The sequence below is a fragment of the Brassica oleracea genome, chromosome C6, assembly GCF_000695525.1.
Source record: "Brassica oleracea var. oleracea cultivar TO1000 chromosome C6, BOL, whole genome shotgun sequence".
Taxonomy (NCBI): Eukaryota; Viridiplantae; Streptophyta; class Magnoliopsida; order Brassicales; family Brassicaceae; genus Brassica; species Brassica oleracea.
In genome coordinates, this window is record NC_027753.1 from 38,142,240 (window position 1) to 38,159,597 (window position 17,358).

The 17,358-nt window shown below is 36.3% G+C and overlaps 2 protein-coding genes across 3 annotated transcripts; both read right to left on the bottom strand.

Annotated features, from left to right (window-relative positions):
* Nucleotides 1-6,250: 6,250 nt before the first annotated feature.
* Nucleotides 6,251-8,754, bottom strand: LOC106300604 (chaperone protein dnaJ 10). 2 transcript variants are annotated; one of them, XM_013736782.1, is made up of 7 exons: nucleotides 8,450-8,754; nucleotides 8,204-8,263; nucleotides 7,952-8,034; nucleotides 7,545-7,710; nucleotides 6,916-7,461; nucleotides 6,706-6,846; nucleotides 6,251-6,569 (listed from the first exon to the last, which is right to left on the bottom strand). In XM_013736782.1, exons 1-7 carry the CDS (start codon nucleotides 8,534-8,536, stop codon nucleotides 6,453-6,455), a joined length of 1,200 nt encoding a protein of 399 aa, XP_013592236.1. In that variant the 5' UTR covers nucleotides 8,537-8,754; the 3' UTR covers nucleotides 6,251-6,452. The 2 variants fall into 2 exon arrangements, with proteins under 2 accessions (XP_013592236.1, XP_013592235.1); XM_013736781.1 differs by having other exon boundaries at nucleotides 6,251-6,575.
* A 65-nt stretch (nucleotides 8,755-8,819) lies between these two features.
* On the bottom strand, nucleotides 8,820-11,107 carry LOC106300603 (histone-lysine N-methyltransferase ASHH1). Its single transcript, XM_013736780.1, has 8 exons — nucleotides 10,909-11,107; nucleotides 10,761-10,825; nucleotides 10,537-10,693; nucleotides 10,339-10,425; nucleotides 10,175-10,259; nucleotides 10,010-10,103; nucleotides 9,310-9,922; nucleotides 8,820-9,223 (listed from the first exon to the last, which is right to left on the bottom strand). Exons 1-8 carry the CDS (start codon nucleotides 10,927-10,929, stop codon nucleotides 8,960-8,962), a joined length of 1,386 nt encoding a protein of 461 aa, XP_013592234.1. The 5' UTR covers nucleotides 10,930-11,107; the 3' UTR covers nucleotides 8,820-8,959.
* Nucleotides 11,108-17,358: the final 6,251 nt, after the last annotated feature.

Genomic DNA, 17,358 nt, shown 5'->3' on the forward strand with positions numbered 1-17,358 from the left:
AAGTCTCGGAGTTTAATATTGTTGGAGCTGTTCATAAACCATTGAGCAAGTGGTGGCTACACAGTACACAAACTAGCTTTAGTTTCCTGGACCATTTATGTGATAATTAGTGTGTTTTGTTAATCTTCTATAGCGAACATGCAAATAAAAAGAAAAACGAATTCTCATTCTTATGGTGTAATCTAGGGCCGAACATTTTAAATTTGATTCGATTAGTTATTCGTCTCGATTCGATCCAAAATTTTCGAATATCCGTAGACTTCTGAAGCAAAGAAAATACTAAAAATCAATATCCGTTAAAATCGAAACAAATCACAAATATCAAAATTTTAAGAAGCGGATATCCGCTCCGATCCGAAAATATATAAATACATGTACATATTGATTATACTTAATGTTTTAAATGTATAAGTTTATATAATTATTATTATAACATATGATTTGACAAATTCTATTCACATTATTACTTATATAAAAGTATTACATGAAAAAGAAGAGAAAAAAATTTATAAAACAATTATAACCTTTTTCTTAAGTTTTGTTTTATTATAATTGTTAACTAAGTTTAAAATTTATAAAATACGTAGTTTCACTATTTCTTTTAGTTTTTATTTTATATATCATGCAAAAAAAATATTTATATTGAATTTTTAAGATTATTTGTATTAATCAAAGCGGATGAGATATCCGTAAGTATTCGTAAATATCCGTAAATATCTATTTATTTTCCGGATATCCGTTTTTCCGGATATCCGTATTTTTCGAAGCAAAAAAAATCGAAAAATCAGATATCCGTAACATACGAAGCAAATCACAAATACCTTCGAAAATCCGGATATCCGATGCGTGTCAAACCCAGGTGTAATCGTTCCTATGTTCCGTAAACTCTACATTTTGTTGTTGTTGTCGGTGGTAAAAGTCAAAAGAATAAAAGAACAAAGAATGTATAAATGATTAACACCATTTTGCTGTCGGTGGTCAAAGTCAACGATTTTAGGCTCGCAGCAAGGAACGCTATGGAAGCTGTGGTAAGCATTGATGACCAGTCGAGAAGTGTGAAACACACAAGAATGGAAAAAGATGAAACTGTAACTTCAATCTTTTATTCGACTCCCTAAACCCTAATACATCGCTAGCCTCTTATATACATGAGGAGACACAAGGGTACATCTTAACCTAAAGCTTAAGTTAGCACACGCCAGCATCAAGTAGCTGGAATCGGTTCACGGTAAGGATAGGATGCTCTGATCTCTTCTGAGCTGGCTTCTCCGTACACAGAAGACGACAAGAGCTCAAGTTCTTCATTTTACTCAGAATTGTATCAACGGCTAGTATTGAGACTTCAGTGGGCTTAACGGGCTTGTCAACATGTTTCTCAATCGGCCCAGATGCCATTACGAAACCTTCTGTACCAGCTGGAGTCTTTGAGGAAGATAGACTAATACACCCCCTCAAACTTGGAGTGGGCGGTAAAGACACGCCAAGTTTGCTGCGGAGCTTGAAAAACGGTTCCTGACTCAGAGATTTCGTGAAGACATCCGCAAGCTGAAGGGAAGCAGGAATGTGCTTGACTTCCAATGATTTAGCTGCAACCCTCTCACACACGTAGTGATAATCGATATTAAAATGTTTTGTTCGTTTGTGAAACATAGGATTAGCCGTGAGACAGACTGCAGATAAGTTATCACAGAGAAGTAGAGGAGTTCGTTGTTGTTGTAGCCCCATAATACGCAGAAGATTCTGTAACCAGACAATCTCAGATGCAGCAATAGACATAGTCCTATATTCTGCTTCAGTAGATGATTTTGAAACAGTGTCATGGCGCTTTGCGGACCAAGAGATGACGTTAGTACCAAGCAACGTACAGAAACCTCCAGTGGAGCGTCTTGTGTCCTTGCACCCAGCCTAGTCACTGTCGCTGTAGCAAAGCAGAGTAGAGTCTGAGTTAGCCTTGATAGATATGCCCATGTCCACAGTGCCTTTGACATAGCGCAATATACGTTTTAATAGGCTGAAGTCTGACTGACTCGGTGCGTGCATTTTCTGACAAATGAAGTTCACAGCAAACTGGATGTCTGGCCTTGTCAGAGTAAGATACTGAAGCTTTCCCGCGAGGCTTCTGAAGAGTGAAGGGTCCGAGAACAGAACGTCTTGATCAGGAACTTTCTCAAGCTTCATGGGTAAAGGTGTAGGCATGGGAGCACAATCACGCATGCCAGCAGTGATTAGAAGATCAGCTGCATATTTCTCTTGGTTCAAGAACATACCGTCTGCGTAATGATGAACCAGAATACCAAGGAAGTAATGCAAAGGCCCCATGTCTTTCATGCGAAACTGTTTACCAAGTTGAAGTAGAAGAGTGTTCAGTAAGTCTTCATTGTTACCCGTTAGAATCATGTCATCAACATATAACAACAGATAGATGACATCAAATCCTTTGTGGTAAATGAACAAAGAGGGATCAGGGAAGCTGCATTGAAAACCAAAGGCTAGAAGGAAGTCACTGAACTTGTCAAACCAAGCACGTGGAGCTTGTTTAAGACCGTAAATTGCCTTCTTCAAGTGCCAGACATAATCAGGTCGTTCCAGGTCTTCAAATCCCGGTGGCTGCTTCATATAAACTGTCTCTTTGAGATCACCATGTAAGAAGGCATTTTGAACATCCAGTTGCCTCAGTGACCAACGTTTTGTGACGGCTACATGAAGAACTGTTCGGATAGTAGCTGTTCGAACAACGGGACTGAACGTCTCGAGAAAGTCAACCCCTTGTTCTTGTTGATTGCCTTTTGCGACCAAACGAGCTCTAAGACATCTTACTGTACCGTCAACATTGATCTTCTTCTTGTAAACCCAACCACAACCAAGCGGATTCTGATTTTCTGCAGGAGGAACAAGCTCAAACGTCTCAGTCTCCACCATATTGTCAACCTCTGTACCCATTGCCTTTGTCCAACCAGGATGTTTCAATGCAGATTTGACAGACTTTGGCTCAGCATCAACATCTTTGACTGTAAACAAAGCATATTTTGGGTTCGGTTTTATTATTCCTGCACGAGCTCGTGTTGTCATCTGATAAACAGGTTGTTGGATCTCATCGTGAAGCTGAGGATCATCAATGATATTGTCCTCTGACTCACTCTCAGATACAACAGGTGAAGGAATAGGTGGAGGTGGTATAATGGCTTCTTGCGCGACAGGTTCCGGAAGAACTGGATCCTGAACTTCCATATGTGGACGACATCTCGGTGGTATCACTTCTTCGTGAGGAGTGGATGGAGTTACTGAGGTCTGACGATGCAGAGAAGCGTCTCTCCAGGCATTGATCAAAGGAGAAGAACTTTCTTTGTGATGATCACTGTATATGTCACCGAAAGGAAAAGAGTTTTCATCAAAGAGGACATGTCTGCCGATGAAAATCTTGCCAGTAGGTGGATATAAACATCTATAACCTTTGTATTTCTCATTGTACCCGAGAAATACACAAGATAAAGACTTGGGATCAAACTTGTTTTGCATGTACGGACGCAGAGAGGGGTAACATTTACAGCCAAAGACTCTAAGAGCTGTATAGGTAGGCGGCTTTTGATGAATCATTTCATACGGGCTTTTGTTGTCTTGCAGCACCGAAGAATGAAGAAGGTTAATCAGAAACATTGCAGAGAAGAACGCTTCAACCCAGAGATGTTGAGGTACCTTCCCATGAAACATCATTGTTAAGCCGAGCTCTGTGAGATGACGATGTTTCCTCTCAGCAAGACCATTTTGCTGTGGAGTGTGGGGACATGAGATGAGTTGTTTGATTCCAGACGCAGCAAGATGACTCAAGAACTGGTTACTGATGAACTCACCCCCTCCATCACACTGAAACTCTCTGATTTTACTCTGAAATTGTGTCTCGACCAGTTGTTGAAAGCGTAGAAATATTGAGAAGAATTCAGATTTAAGACGCAGAGGATAGAACCAAGTAAATCTTGTATGATTATCAATCAAAATAACATAGTACTTGAACCCTTGAGTAGATACAACTGGACTGGGTCCCCACAAATCACAATGAATTCTTTGTAGAGGACCTGACGACACAAAATCTGAAGACATAAAGGGGAGCTTACTACTCTTCCCTAACTGACAAGACTCACAGACAGACGACACACTGGACTTATTGAAAACAATGGCTTTATTTCTTGAGAGTTGTTGAAGAATGTCCATATGAGGATGGCCTAGCCTGTGATGCCAAATCCCCATACTTGTTGCTTGCTGCCTGTTGAAATAGAAAGCTTGAAACCGAGCATCCTTCAACACATAAAGATCCTTATCCCAGTGGCCTTGTATTAGAACCTGCTTTGTCAGTTTGTCCTTAACAAACACAGACTCATTATCAAAAGTCAACTCACAAGGATAGTCTGAAGTGAGCTTCGAGACAGAGAGCAAAGATTTTGTTATACCCGGACAAACTAAGACATTTTGAAGAGGCAAAATACCTGTTGGAGTTTGCAGATTCACAGAACCAACATGAGTGATTGGGAGGAAGTCTCCATTGCCCACTATCACCTGATCATCACCGAGATAAGGCTCCGAAGATTGCAGTTGTGATCCATTGTTGGTAATGTGTGCAGAGGCGCCAGAGTCTGGATACCATTCCTGACCACTTTGCTGTTGTTGATCAGACAACTTGACAGACGTGAGAGTTGTGTGAAGAGTCTCAGGAGACTGATAGTGCTGATCAAAACGATTGTAACACCGAGGAGCAGTGTGACCAAAACGTCCATAAATCTGACACTGAGGGCGTGAGTTGGAGCTTGTGCCTGTAAACTGTTGATGGAAACCACGACCACGAGTAGAGTATGATCCAGCACCACCGTTGTGTGAGAAGCCTCTCCCACGGTTACCACGGTTGTTGTAATAGCCACAACCTCTGTGAGAGTACGCTCTGTCTGTATTGAACGCCACATGAGGAGAGACTTCTGGTGCTTGGTTGAAAGTTTTGAGCTTTTCATCAAAGTTCACCAACTTAAAAACTGCATCTTCATAACTCATTTCAGGAACTGAGTCCATTGAGTGTTCAATAACAGTACAATGGACTCATATTCTTTACCAAGACCACTTAACCCAGCATAAATCTTCTCTGGATCTGAGACAGGACATCCTATAGAGTCTAGTTGATCACAAACACTCTTAACTTCACCGAGATACTCTGCCATAGATCTCTGATTTTTCTTCATACCTTGGAGTTTTCTCTGAAGGTCGAGCTTGCGCGTAGCAGACACCCGATTGTACTTCTTCCCAAGACTGAACCACACTTCCTGAGCTGACTGGAGCCCATAAACAGACCAGAGAGCTTCTTCCGTAAGAGAACCAAAGAGCCAAGCCATAACCAGTTGGTCTTTGCGGAGCCATTTGACAAACTCAGGGTTTGCTTCCTCTATAACTTCATCACCGTTTCTGACAGACACTGTTGGTGATGGTCGAGGAGAGGACCCGTTAATGAACCCGAGAAGAGACTGACTACAGAGGAATGACTCGAACTGAGTTTTCCACAAGAGATAGTTTGTAGAAGATAGTTTCAGAGTAACACATTGTGTAATACTGAGAGTTGAAAGAGACTCTTGAGTTTCAGCCATGGATCTACTAACTGAGCTCTGATACCATGTGAAACACACAAGAATGGAAAAAGATGAAACTGTAACTTCAATCTTTTATTCGACTCCCTAAATCCTAATACATCGCTAGCCTCTTATATACATGAGGAGACACAAGGGTACATCTTAACCTAAAGCTTAAGTTAGCACACGCCAGCATCAAGTAGCTGGAATCGGTTCACGGTAAGGACAGGATGCTCTGATCTCTTCTGAGCTGGCTTCTCCGTACACAGAAGACGACAAGAGCTCAAGTTCTTCATTTTACTCAGAATTGTATCAACGGCTAGTATTGAGACTTCAGTGGACTTAACGGGCTTGTCAACATGTTTCTCAATCGGCCCAGATGCCATTACGAAACCTTCTGTACCAGCTGGAGTCTTTGAGGAAGATAGACTAATAAGAAGCTATATTCATTCAAGACACTTTTAACATATGAGTTCTTGAAAAACGTTGTTGTTGCATGCAGGCTTCGATGGAGTCTCGAGTCATGGTGCCTAATGAGTAATGGCTATCTGATCGACCAGTTCATGAAGGACTGATCTAGCAAAACCCGGATCAACAGTTTCTTGAATCATGTACTAATAACACATTGACGCAATTATAACAACACATTATCACAAAAGAGCTTTTATCATATATACTTTCAACATCACTTATAATATAACAGAGGCAAATCACATTAAATCATTGAAAACAAAAGGAAAAAAAGAATAGCTTTTACATAGCAGCACACAACTGGAAATATAATATATACTAAGACTGAGTATGTAAATATATATATATATACTAAGAGACACTTACTGATTCTCACGTGAATCAGTCATAGCCAGTTGAAGAAGTGTGTTTCTCTGCACCAGGTGGTGGTGCGGGTCTTGGGAAGTAATAGTTGAACTGTTCATCTCCTAGCTTCGGTTCCTCCACGTAGGGACTCTTCTGTTCCTAACGGTTGCCAAAACAAAGTAAAGAGTTTATAAAATGTACTCAATAAGAGTTTAATTCTACCAAACACACAAGCATAAATGTTGTGCAAGTCATGCATTATCCTCCATTACTAAGAGGAAGAAGATACCTGAGTACCATAGGTAGAGTGAGACGCTTCATTAGACTTTGGAGATGTAGATGCATCATCATCATAGTCCCTTTCATCCTCGTTTAGTTTTTGAGTTTCAGTTCTTGCTATAGGTTCACTCTCACTAGCTGTTTTCGCTCTCTGCATGGCAACCGATAAGTTACAACCCTCACAAATCACATTTGAATAAATATTAGAAATGAATGAAACCTGGAAGATCTTCCCCAGAGTTTTTAGCCCTCTTGCTCTTGCACGAAGCTCCTCCCTCTTGGCTTCGGAATCTTGAAGAACCAGCTGACAAACACGGGAAAGAGTAGCTTCGATGTCAGCAACGTTGAGCTTCCACAGAGAATCAACCATCACTCTCTTATGGGACTGAAGGTACTCCTCAAGCTCCTCCTCCGTATAATTCACTTCACCGTTTAGCTGCTTCTTCATCTCCTCCTGCAGCTGGAACAACGCGAATGCGCCCGTTGCAGCAGTGAGCTGGGATTTGATGTAGTGACCTTTGTTCCTAACCCATTCAGCGACGAACGGTACTCCGAGAAGGAGAGCTTTCTTCCCTAGCTCCTTTGATGCTTGTCTTACGTATATATACCCAATTGTATTCAACATCTCCACACCATACGCTGCCTTGGAGAGCCTAACCATTTCAGCTTCGGCGTTGGTGATAAACTCGTCTCTGTTAACCACGTATTCGTTAAGGCGGTCTTTGAGAATCTGAGCAAGCTTGTCTTCTCTTTCTTTCTGAACAGTCTGAAAGCAACAAAACACACAATCCAACATTAATATTGTGTACACAAGGAAGAGACCTGAGAGAGTTTTGAGCAAACACTTACTCTCATTTTCTCTTGAATCTTTTTGGTATCAAACATATCATTTTCCCCTTCAGTGAAGATATCGAGTGAAGCCATTGACGCCATAGCTAGCTGTCCTATGTACCTTTCGAAAAGCTCGCTGCCGAAAAGCATTGCGAATATTTCCGCAGGATCTATGATTGCATCACTGAAAAGGATGAACACAAACAAAGTAAGAGCCAAATAGTTTTAGTCAGCATTCTAAAAATCGGTCTAGGCGCCGGCCTAGTCCCGCCTAGCCCGCCTAGTCCCGCCTACTCGGCCTAGGCGCCCGCCTAAACAATAATCCTCTAGCACCTAACCACCGCCTAGCGATTTTTAGAACATTGGTTTTAGCACACAAGAAGATCTATTTCACTAAGACTCAACAAGAAGGAAAAGACACTAACGTTGAGATCCCAGACTTCCCAAATGCATCATAAGCTTGGCGTTGTGCTGAATCACTTAGCACTTGATAGGCTTCTCCCAACACCTGAGTTTAAAAAAAAAACTCTTTATGTTAAACAAACAATGAGAGAGAACCTAAACTTTGGTACTAATGATTTCAAGCTATGTAACAACAACACACAAGCTTAACAGTTACTATCAACAGAATCTGATTCCAACAATTGAAATTGTTTATCTTTCAAACATTAACTTGCCTGGAAGTTGTGAGCAGCTTGAGGATCATTAGGGTTCTTATCTGGATGAACTTGGCGTGCCTGTGTAAAGAAATTTAAACAAAAAGGAGCCAACAATCACTATACTTGTTCACATCAAGCTTCAAACTTTTAATCTCAACTCTTCCCCAAAATTCAAATAACAGACAAAAAGGTCTCTTCCCAGATGAAAAAGAACCCAAAAAAAAAACACCAAAGCCCAGAAAGCAAAAGATAAAAATTCAAAACCTTGATGTAGTAAGCTTTCTTGATCTCAGACTCTGTAGCAGTTGAGCTAACGCCGAGGACATCATAGTACTCTGTTTCCTTCACCATCTATAATCCAAACCGAATCTAACTAACTAACTCAGATCAAATGTTTGACACAAGAACACAAGAAAAACAACAACTTCTCTTCTCCTCTTAAGCACTTCAAAATCAAAGCTTTCCTCTTTCTTTCTTTCTTTGTTTCCTCTTCTTCAAATTTCACTTTCCTTTTTCTGTTTGTTCGCTTTAGATGGACGAGTCAAAGAAGAAAGTCTTTTACTTTTCTTTAAAGGTTTTCAATTTGAATCGGCAAAAAAAAAAGAAAAGAAATGGACTTTATATTATTCTCCACGCGGTTTTTCGTCAGCTTCTCATTGGATTTATGAATAATCAAATGAAACAAATGTCACTTACAGCGAAACTCACAAAAGTCTAATCATAATCATAACCTTCCGAGCCACCTAGCAGGTTTGGAGCTCGTTCTCTTCTTCATTAGCTTTCCGAGGGCTTGTTCTCTGTTTCTGCAGCTTTGGTCTTTGCCGAGTCATGTGGTTTGATAGGAGTGCAAGCGATGTTCTTTATCACACAAGAGTAAAGATCAAACTCTGCCTTGAGCTTATAACAGCTTGCTTGTATCCACTTCTCCGCCACGCTTGTTGCTACACTGTCTTGGCTATCTCTCTCGTGCTCTTCAATCGCTGGTCTTATCTCATCGTACAAGGACGTGAGACGTACCGCTGCTTCCTTCTTCACCTCCTGACAACAATTTTTGCCAAAACTCATCAAGTTTCTTATCAATATGCACTGTGAGCAGAAAAAAAAAAAAAAAAAAACTCTTTTACCTCGCATTTGAGAACTTCATCTTGAGCTTCTTTGGTTGCTAGTAGCTGAACCACGTTTGCTATGTCAACGTGCTTCTTCACAACATTCTTTGTAATCGGCCTTCCTCTTTTCCTCGCAAGACCCTTAGATATAACTGCTGTTTTCTGCGACGAATCTTGCGAGGTCGTCAGCTTCATATCTTCTTCGGTTTTAACAGTTTCTGTGACAGCATCTACCTCCATAGGAGCTGAATCTGACTGCTCAACAATCAGAGCAGTAGACTCCTCTTTCACAATATCTTTCTCTTCATTTTTGTTGGACTCAACATTCTTAGAAGTAGGTTCAGATGTAAGCTCGTCTTCCGCAGAATCATAGACCGGAATCTTATCAACCGAGTACCGATCATCACCGTCCTCCCATACGTATGTATCCTCCTGAAAGCCACGAGACTTGGCTCCAAGAAAGCCAGAGCAAGACACTGCACCACAGAGACAACGGACTTTGGTTCCACCGTACCACTCAAAGTTATAGTCATAAGCCAGCTCAGTCCTTGGAGATATGCTCTCTTTGGCAAAGATCCCAACTCTTACTTCTCCCAGAACATTCCACTTCCTCGTCTCACAGTTTGGTTTACTGCAAGAACAAAACAACAAGTAAGAAACAGTTCTTCTGTAGCTATAGATTTCTATCTAAACCCTGTTGTTTTTTTTTTTTTCTTACCATGAATGATTAATAAACCTAGCAAGGCTTCCTTTCTTAGTGGCGTCAATAGCCTCAGAGGCATTGAGAGATATTATGTAAGCATCCTTTACACCTGCACCCATGTGTAACATTGTGAAGATCCTTCAACATCTCTGTAAAAGTTTGCTTTACTCAGTAACTCACCATGAGTTTCGTAAGTTTGAGCTCTACGCTTTGCTTCCTTCCATGAGATTACTTCTCCACAGTACTCAATAATGAACTGTCCTTCCTGAATCCCAAACACCAAATACCTTATCAGTTTATCTGTTCATAACCTGATTGAATATTCAATTTGAGAAATGACTAACCTTTATGTCTTCAACAGCCACTAGTCCGTAACCACGACCTTCGGACTTTATCAACTTCGTCTTTGCGTATTCACATTTCTGAAACTTCTGTAACCAAGCAACAAACAAGTAAACTACTAAGAACGTTACCGAGCTTTAAGACAAAGATTCTACACTCTTTACATCATCAAAAGCCGAACATTCAAACACAGTGTTTACCTGATTCTTGCAATAGACGCCACAAGGGCAGTAACCAGGTGTACACTCGGTGTTGGTAATCACATTGAGGCATCTCTCACCACAAGCACTGTCAGGGTCTCCAAAATCAAACTTGCATTCACAGATAGAGATATCTTCCTCCTTCTGCTTCTTGTGCCTATAGAGTCAGTAAAAATGTATACTTTAAAAATGGGAATACTCCTTTAGAGAAGAAAGGTTCTTACTTTCGATAAGAGAAGTCATTTTGATAGATGTGTTCATACTGTGGCACCTCGTCTCCCTCTTGATCCTTTTAAAATCAAAAACATTTCGAATTTAGAGAAAACCCAAAATCGAAATCTCACCCGTTCATTAGGTAAGCTGAGAACTTACAGGATCACAAGTAAATTGCATTCTTTTTCCAGATTGTGGAGAGAGAGAGAGAGAGTGTGCGAATCGTGCCACTGCGTATTGACTAATTAGGGTTCATCGATCTCTGGAAAAAGGAAGAAGCTTGCGTGTAGAATCGAAACCATAGGCAAAAAAATTGCCTGAGAGTTTTGGGAGAGAGAGAGAGAAGACGGCGAGCGAGCGAGGAAGAAGACGGCGTTAAACTTTTTGTTCCGTGTTTTTTTTTTCACACGGCGTGAAAAAGTTAGTAAGAGGTGTGTTAAAGAAAAACTTAATTTCCATTTTTAATACTTCTATAATAATCAAAAATGGGGAAATGATACGACTTACATATCTTTTTCACTTATAAATAAATCATTTTTAATTTAAATAGATTGATATACTTTAGTGTTTGTGCAAATCTCAAAAAACGCCTTTTATTTTTTTAATGTCTGATTAATTAAAATATCACAAAGGACTAAAAATATTACATAGACAAATCTTAAATTCATGAAAATATCAAAAATATTCAGAAATCATTGTTAAAATTTAAATTTAAAGATATCATACATATTCAGAAATTTTATAAAAAATTTTTTTAAGAAAAGTTGTATCATAACAAACTGATTTAAAAAAAAATATTATTTTATTCTTTTCAAAATTTTAATATTTATTTATATTATATCTTTTATAAATAAATAATTATAATTAAAAATGAGAATGTGATGTCATTTAACCATTTTAGTAAGTTTACTTTGGTCACTTTGACTTTGAATTAATTTTGGGAAAAAAAACTATTAAAAACTTTAAAGAGATTTACCCTTAAGTAAAAAATATATTTCTATAGTTATGAGATTTATACTAACACAAGTCACAATCTATTTAATATCAGATATTAAATACATGTGATGACCTTATCAAATATTAGACATGTCAAAATTTACTTATTTATACATCTAACATTTTTTAAACAAAATTGCAAACCCACAAGATACAACCAAGCAAACTAAAAGTATTTGTAACTAGAAAGAACAAGTAAATGGATATGAATTATTTTCTGATAGTTTTTGGGATAGGCATCGCCGGTTGGGTGATAATAGCCTTGGTGACTACTGGAGTATGGTTTCTCCTCAAAAAGCTAAATCTGATCAGGCGAGAATCTTAATAAATTAAACTCATTCAACTTATATTCTTCTTTGATCATTATCTATTTTAAGAGTAGTACTCAATACGAGTTCTTGAAAGACAAATGTTATTTTGTGCAGACAAGAATTATGTATGCTTATTAGTTCTTTATATTATACACATCTTTGTTTTATCCATTATATAATTCACTAATCAAAATTATGCATATTCACTTCTTTTGTTTTAATCGTATATAACATTAACTAAAAACAACCGATAGAAACTCTAACATGTTAGTCGTAACAAGCACCATGTGAACTACTAAGCAACACTGTTATAAGCCCACACTAGTTCGATTCTACAAATTACAGTACAACCACAGGTTCCACTCTTAACATAAGCACATAATAGAAAACATTCAAACACAGTCAACCTAGCTTCGGAGCTGACAAGAAGGTGGATAATAACTAGCAGTGGCTGTCGACTAAAGGTGCATCACTCGGTTGATACAATGCGAGTTGCAAGAAAAGTTTCACGTTAAATGTGCAAAACTGATGCCAAAATGTAGATGGGACCATGTAAGTGTTGCATAGATTATATATATGATAGTTCCTTTTTAACACCTTTTCTTATCAATAAATGAACTTTGTAATGCTATGCCCTTCAAATGCATCCTCTAAGTTCCCCTGTGGAGAGACTAATCCAAAAGAAATAAAAATGCAAGCGTATTCCCAGTAAAGGGTATTGTCATTTTCATGTGTTGATAGGAATTATAAGGTGATTCTTATTTTTGAAAATAGATTGCTTACAATCACTTTCTCTAGGCCACAACACTCTCAGCCTAATCAAGTATCCAAAAAAACTGACATCATTTAGCTCCAGAGCAAGCCCGTTCATGGATTACCCAAGAAATATGTTCTATGTTGTTCATGACTTACAAATGAAGAGAAATATGGTTCTTTTTACTCTTTTGTTTGCGATTTTGATCAAATCACAAATTTGCCAAAGTGTCTCTATAAATAAATCATTTTTAATTTAAATAGATTGATATACTTTAGTGTTTGTGCAAATCTCAAAAATACCTTTTATTTTTTAATGTCTGATTAATTAAAATATCACAAAGGACTAAAAATATTACATAGAACAAATCTTAAATTCCTGAAAATATCAAAAATATTCAGAAATTGTTGTTAAAAGTTATATAAAGATATCATAAATATTCAGAAATTTTTTTAAATTTTTTTTAAGAAAATTCGTATCATAATACGAACTGATTTTAAAAAAATTGAAATTATTTATTTTATTCTTTTCATAATTTTAATATTTATTTATATTATATATTTTATAAATAAATAATTATAATTAAAAATGAGAATATAATGTCATTTAACCATTTTAGTAAGTTGATTTTGGTCACTTTGACTTTGAATTAATTTTGGGAAGAAAAAAACTATTAAAACTTTAAAGAGATTTACCCTTAAGTAAAAATATATATTTCTATAATTATGAGATTTATACAAACACAAGGCAGAATCTATTTAATATCAGATATATGCTAAACACATGTGATGACCTTATCAAATATTAGACATGTCAAAATTTACTTATTTATACTTCCAACATTTTTTAAACAAAATTGCAAACCCACAAGATACAACCAAGCAAACTAAAAGAATTTGTAACAAGAAAGAATAAGTAAGTGGATATGGATTATTACCTGAAGCTTTTTGGGATAGTTTTTGGGATAGGCATCGCCGGTTCCTTGGTGGCTATTGGAGTATGGTTTCTCCTCAAAAAGCTAAATCTGATCGGACGAGAATCTTAATAAATTAAGCTCATTCAACTTATATTCTTCTTTGATCATTATCTATGTTAAGAGTAGTACTCAATACGAGTTCTTGAAAGACAAATGTTATTTTGTGCAGACAAGAATTATGTATGCTTATTAATTAGTTCTTTATATTATACACATCTTTGCTTTATCCATTATATAGTTCACTAATCAAAATTATGCATATTCACTTCTTTTGTTTTAATCGTATATAACATTAACTAAAAACAACCGATAGAAACCTTAACATGTTAGTTGTATAGAAACCAGTTGTGATTATGCATAATATAAAATTATAATCCCGGAAACAAATTAAAGCTAAAAGCATGTCAATAAGGATAAATCTAACTTAAACCCAAACGAAGACAAAATATATGTGGACAGACTCTTCTTGGCGAGATTAAAACAATAAATTGTACAAATAGTGCAGCCTCTCGTTGGTGAAAAAGACTCTCTAATTTCGCTATAGATTTCATTGTCATCCTGAGAAGACCAGTACAATGGCCGGTAACAAAAACAGACCATGAAATTTGAGTTCTTACTGTAAATTATGGTTATTCCGAAAGAAATCACGAAATTATATGGAACGGTAATCTCTTTGATTTTGTTATTGTCAGTTGAGCAATATAAAGAGTTGTTTTGTCTCGATGGCTCCTACTGGAGTATTAAAATGAGATTAACAATCGTTCTCAATTCAGTCTGAAGAATGGTGTTTTTGGATTAGTACGAAGGTTATTTCCCTTGAGATTCAACTATTCAAAAGCAAATATGGAGTTTTTATATGTAAAATCTTCAGCCATCCATATGCAAAATAGATGTGTGTTAGTTTACTGATGTATTTTTTTACATTTATTTTGCTAATTATCATTGTTCAGTACTCTTTATCTATAAGGTTTAATAATACAATTCAACGTTAAAAAAATACTCATGCTGGATTAGAGCATGGGAACTAAAGGTTAATAGTTGTCAAGTTTAGACGAACAAAATAATTTCACACAACCATCCTACATAAAAAGTAAAGAATGTCATTAGCCCACACAATCTCCACAACCAAAATTTACAAATACACCAATACCAAAAGAATGATGAGAAATACTAGACCCAACCAAACAAGAATACAACCTAATAAACTTACAAACAAAATTTAAAAGGTATAAAATCCCGCCGAAGCACGAGTCTGCCCTGGTTATATATATTCACATAGCTTTTCCTATTTTTTTAAAAAAAATGTATCATAAAAAAACTGTTACGAATTTATCTTTTAAAGAAACTGAATTTATTTATTTTATTATTTTATAATTTTTAATATTTAAATATTTATCTATTTCATAAATAAATAATTAAAAATTACAAATGAAGATATAATTATCAGTTAACCTTTTTTAGTAAATTTATTTTTTTAACTTTGACTTTAGATTGTTATTTTGGAAATAAAAATTTAAAAGAGATTTTTAAAGAGATTTACCTTTAAGTAAAAGATCTACTTACTATAGTTATGAGATTTATACGAACTCAAGTCACAATCTATTAAATATCAGAGATATGCTAAACACCCCTGTTCGAAACTACGCTAGGCGCTAGTCGGGCGGACGATATTAGCCTAGCGAGTTAACAATTAATCGGAGAGTAATCGGGGATTAATCGGGGCCTAGTTTTTAATTTTTTTTTATAAATATATTATGCATCATTAGTCAGTTTGCATGACAATAGACAATTAGTCGAAGTAGCCTGGTGGTTTCATAATCTTTGCTCAGCGTAAGAACCCGGGTTCGACCCTGGATCCACGCGTTTTTCTTCTTTTTAATTTTTTTTGCCTTTAATGAAGGGTACTATCGTCATTTCGTCTTCATCTTCCCCATCTGTCTTGGTTTTCAATTTTACAGTTTTTCCATGACCGTAAAACGTTTATAATCACACATATCATCAGATTTTGGTGCGTTTTCATGTTTTTATACTTAAAACCTATAGATCTGTCATAGAAATACAAGATTTTAAGCATTCAAAACCCAAAAAGAAATTTTTTTTTGTTGTTGCCGATTAATTGGCCGACTACAGCCAACTCGCCACGGCCAAGCACCGTCGAGCGCCTCCTCGCCGAGTAATCGTCCGTAGTACCCGCGTTTTCGAACAAGGCTAAACACATGTGATGATCTGATTAAATATTAGACATGTCCAGATTTACTTATTTATACATCCAACATTTTTAAAAACAAGATTGCAAACCAAAAAGATACAACCAAGCAAACTAAAAGAAATTGTAACAAGAAAGAATAAAGTAAATGGATGTGGTTAATGCTTTTGGGATAGGCATCGCCGGTGGGCGATATTAGCCTTGGTGTCTATTGGAATATGGTTTCTCCTAGAAAAGCTAAATCTGATCAGAGGAAGATCTTAATACTGTAATTAAGCTCATTCAACTTATATTCTTCTTTGATTATTATGTAATTTAAAAGTAGTACTCAATATGAGTTTTCAAAAGACAAATGGTATTTTGTGCAGGCAAGAATTATGTATGCTTGTTAGTTCTTTATATTATACACATCTTTTCTTTATGCACTACATTATTCACTTCTTCTGTTTCAATCAATCGTATATAACATTAATCAAAAACCGATAAATACTTGACATATTAGTCGTATAAAAAACCGATACAGAAACGTAATTCCACAAACAATTAAGGATAAAAACATGTTGATAAGAATAAGTCTAACTTAAACCAAACGAAGATAAAATCTATCTGGACAGACTCTCCTTGACGTGATCAAAAAAACATTTTTATATAGAAAATATACAAAAAATAATTATTTCTTTAATCTATATGCACAGATCCAAAAGGATACTTAAAATGAAACAGATAGAGTATATGTTATGTAACTGATTAATATACTATACAGAGCCGTGCGTTTGGTATATGTTTCGAGGCATTAGCCTCAGACCCCCGCTTGTATTATAAAATTCTAGGGCCACATATTTTGTGGATAGTCATTAGTAAAATGATAATATATTTACTGTCTTATTGAAAAAAGAACTTAAGTTTTCTTCTAAATAATTCGAACCGTCTTCTCTGGTTTTATTTATTGTCATGGACACATTTTTTTTTATACGTTGAATTTTTTTGGTCTGTTTAAAAGTTAGATATATATATATATATATATATATATATATATCTTTCTTTTTCCGTAAAAAATATTACATTTCCACTGGAACTTTCTATAAAAAAATATATATATAGTAACTTGAAAATCTAAAATAACGAAATACCAATATTTATTTACATTTTATATTAAAAATTATTATTACACTAGTATTACAATTTGTATTATTATGTATAATAAAAATGGACTATTTTTTGCCTTAGACCCCTAAGAGCACCAGCATTGGAGGTTCGTGGGTGGAGTTCACACGCTTCCCCAGAAAAAAAATATATTATAATATGTTACAGTAATGATCCTGTCTCGCCACGCTCCTTCCGTATGAATCCGAGTCGTCACTGTTCA

Bases quoted from the DNA above. Each gene is read 5' to 3' on its own strand.
- LOC106300604 (XM_013736781.1), bottom strand. From the start codon at position 8,536: ATGGTGAAGGAAACAGAGTACTATGATGTCCTCGGCGTTAGCTCAACT. The intron at 8,264-8,449 runs GTTTTGAATTTT...TTCTTTACACAG, and splicing joins AGAAAGCTTACTACATCAAG to GCACGCCAAGTTCATCCAGA. The intron at 7,462-7,544 runs GTAAGTGTTTGC...TGTTGCTTTCAG, and splicing joins AGATTCAAGAGAAAATGAGA to ACTGTTCAGAAAGAAAGAGA.
- LOC106300603 (XM_013736780.1), bottom strand. From the start codon at position 10,929: ATGCAATTTACTTGTGATCCT. The intron at 10,826-10,908 runs GTAAGTTCTCAG...TGATTTTAAAAG, and splicing joins TGCAATTTACTTGTGATCCT to GATCAAGAGGGAGACGAGGT. The intron at 10,426-10,536 runs GTAAACACTGTG...GCTTGGTTACAG, and splicing joins GCGTCTATTGCAAGAATCAG to AAGTTTCAGAAATGTGAATA.